Source organism: Gossypium raimondii, chromosome 6 (assembly GCF_025698545.1).
Source record: "Gossypium raimondii isolate GPD5lz chromosome 6, ASM2569854v1, whole genome shotgun sequence".
Taxonomy (NCBI): Eukaryota; Viridiplantae; Streptophyta; class Magnoliopsida; order Malvales; family Malvaceae; genus Gossypium; species Gossypium raimondii.
Window position 1 is genome coordinate 46,116,178 of NC_068570.1, and position 3,028 is coordinate 46,119,205.

At 30.5% G+C, this 3,028-nt stretch overlaps 1 protein-coding gene across 1 annotated transcript; it reads left to right on the forward strand.

The window, feature by feature from the left end:
• The first annotated feature begins 2,009 nt into the window (after positions 1–2,009).
• LOC105773095 (agamous-like MADS-box protein AGL29) lies at positions 2,010–3,028 on the forward strand. Its single transcript, XM_012594752.2, has one exon. It carries the CDS (start codon positions 2,140–2,142, stop codon positions 2,689–2,691), a length of 552 nt encoding a protein of 183 aa, XP_012450206.1. The 5' UTR covers positions 2,010–2,139; the 3' UTR covers positions 2,692–3,028.

A 3,028-nucleotide genomic window follows, 5' to 3' on the forward strand; every position in this document is an offset into this window, starting at 1 on the left:
TTCATTGAGGGTCTAAAATTCAAGCCTTCAGTTCGTCATTGTTATTCGATCTGACACCGTGGCCGTTGTTCGTCAACATCTTCATCACCACCATGTTCCTTGTACTCTGCTTTAAGAATCTTGGACCAATCTGGGATGCTGAGTAGTAATGAAGCTAGAGCAGCCATTTTTCGGTCTTATGAGCTTCCATCTTTCTTGAAAAATTGACAAAATTTTGTGATGTTCCCATTTTAAAGATGAACAGTACATTTCTAGATTCTCAAAACATTTCATGTTCGAAAAGAAATGAATTTTTCATGAATTTTTAAAAAAATTATTAATGGCATTTTAGTCATTAAAATAATGTGGATTAACTTGTTAGCTTTTGATTGGTTTAAATGGCCACATCATATACTTTTTTAGAGAAAATGGTCAATAGGTTATATTGAGTGACGAAATGAAAGTAGACGAAACAAAGCGATTAAAAAATAGTAAAAAAGTTAAAAGTAAGAATTTCCATATAGTATAGTGGCTAAAAATGATTTTAAACCTTAAATAAAAAGTATAAAGTAAAATTAAAATTATATTAAATAATAGAATGAGGAATAAGTTTAAAATAAATTTAGAATATTATAAGTTTACCTCATCATCGATTAAAATGATCTTTTATTTCTTTCCGTAATATTGTCATTTGAATATAACTTGAAATTTCCTCTTTGAAAACTCCATTATTTCTTAGACACTTCAAACTTACCAATGTTAAAATAATACCTATTATTAATAATTAATTAATATACTCAATTTTATAGTTCAAAGCAATAAAAATTCTATGCAAAATAAAGTTATTATTGATATGATTTAATCTATTATCGATAATTAATTAATATTACTTATTCCTAACATGTTGAATTCAACTTTAACTCAACTATATAATTGAATAAAAACTCTATTATTAAAAATAAATAAAACTTTTTTTATATATATTGTTAGTTTAATAATATAATGAATAATAAAATGTATTCTCGTCAATTCAAATGTTTCTTCAAACTCGTACTTCTCTAAATGTTATAGATATATTATAGATATGTACATGCTACAGTTATATTTTTCATTAATATAAATAGAATAAAAAAGTTAAAAATTATCGGTTGAGCCTTAGTTCAATTGGTAATGTTGTTATTGTAATATGAGAATGTATATTTGTATGCGTGCATGAGCGTATATTATCTTCCAAATTAAGGGTTTAGGGGTAAATTATGACATAAATGGTTATAGGAATTGTATAAAAGAACTAAAAACAATATGACTTTTTTTTTTAATTTAACAATTTGTTAGAATTGTAATTATGAAGTACATCAATTTTTTTGAATAATCTCATTATAGACAATGCCTACAACTATCAATAGTCCTTCGAATAATGCGTTTTAGTGCACTCAAACCCTCATCCTCTTACATTGATAACAATGCATACCAGATAAGACTTAATGAATGATTTTAAAAATGGGTGGATTTTTTATTTGGGTGGGGAGTGGAGATAAGAATGAACCCTTGTTTTGGTAGGTTTGCCTTTTACACACTGTTTTAAGATGATTGCCAAATAAAGGAAATGAATGTATGGTAAGTTGTTTTGGTGGAATTGTGCCATCTTTTTATTTTTTGTAGTTATATATATATATATATATATTCCTTTTAGGGTTTATTCATATTTCATTTTTAATTATTCTTTAAAACAAATTTGGTTAGTTTCTCTAGAAGAAAATCACCCATTTAACCTTGCAAATGAACCAAATGTCCCCACAAAAAAGTTGATGATATATGATTTAAAAGAGAGAATCCAAGAATAATAGCTAAAGATTGAATTTCTTTCTATAATTTGTTATTTTTAGAATAAAATTAAATTGTGCCAACAAAACAATGTTAAAGGTTCCATAATGAATGGACTAACCCAAATTAGAAAACATGCTTAAATTCTTTCCATGTTGAGATAATTAATTATACATAAAATAATGAAAGATTATTTAGTATTTGGCAGTATCAAATAATTTAGAAATATTTCCAATTCAAATGGCCTTCAAGTTTTCACTGATTTCTTACTATAAATGTTGATGTATTCAGCACATCTTATGCCATCAAAATATTTCTCAAAGAAAACACAAAATCATGGGTCGGCGAAAAATCGAGATGAAAATGGTGAAGGATAGTGGCTCGAGGCAGGTCACTTTCTCGAAACGCCGCTCAGGGCTATTCAAGAAAGCGAACGAGCTCGCTACCCTTTGCGCTGCTCAAGTTGCCATCGTTGTTTTCTCCCCCGGCGGCAAGCCTTACTCATTTGGTCATCCAAGCGTTGAGGCGGTGGCAGAGCGGTTTCTAACTCTGAACCTGAGATCAAGAGTTTCTATTCCAAGACAACTTGTTGCTCAGCCTCAGAGAGAGGCTAAAGTTGAAAGGCTCAGTCGACGACTTAATGCCATTCTCAACAAGCTGCAGGCAGAGATGAAGCGAGGAGAGATGCTCGATGAGGCGGTCAAGGCGGCTTGTAAAAGATCCAAGTTCCGAAAACCTATTAACGAGATCAATCTGTATGAGCTTATTGAGATGAGGAAAGCAATGGGGCAGCTTCGCGAGAGGGTCAAACAGCGAATGAGCGAGATTGAAGCATCATCTTCTTTGCTGCTCTTGTCCAAAATGGCTACCAAACAAGCTGAATCTTAATAACTTAGTAGTCAAAGTTGCTACAGACACCATGCTTTTAAATCTCTGAATTAAAAACATACAAGTAGATCATGGTGTGTTCTTGAATAGAATTGGATCCAAATTCCTCAAATAAAAGCAGATTAAAAAAAGTACCAGATCTTAATAGCCATCAAATTCATGAATATTTTCTTGAACAATGGTCATATGAACTATAAGTCCTCACGGTAATAACATAATGGTGACCTCCAAGCAGTAAATAACATAAAAACGATAGTCATGTCTGAATCCAATTCACCAATATAAATCTTATAAATCATAACCACTGCATCTATTCCTACTGAAACAGTGAATTTCT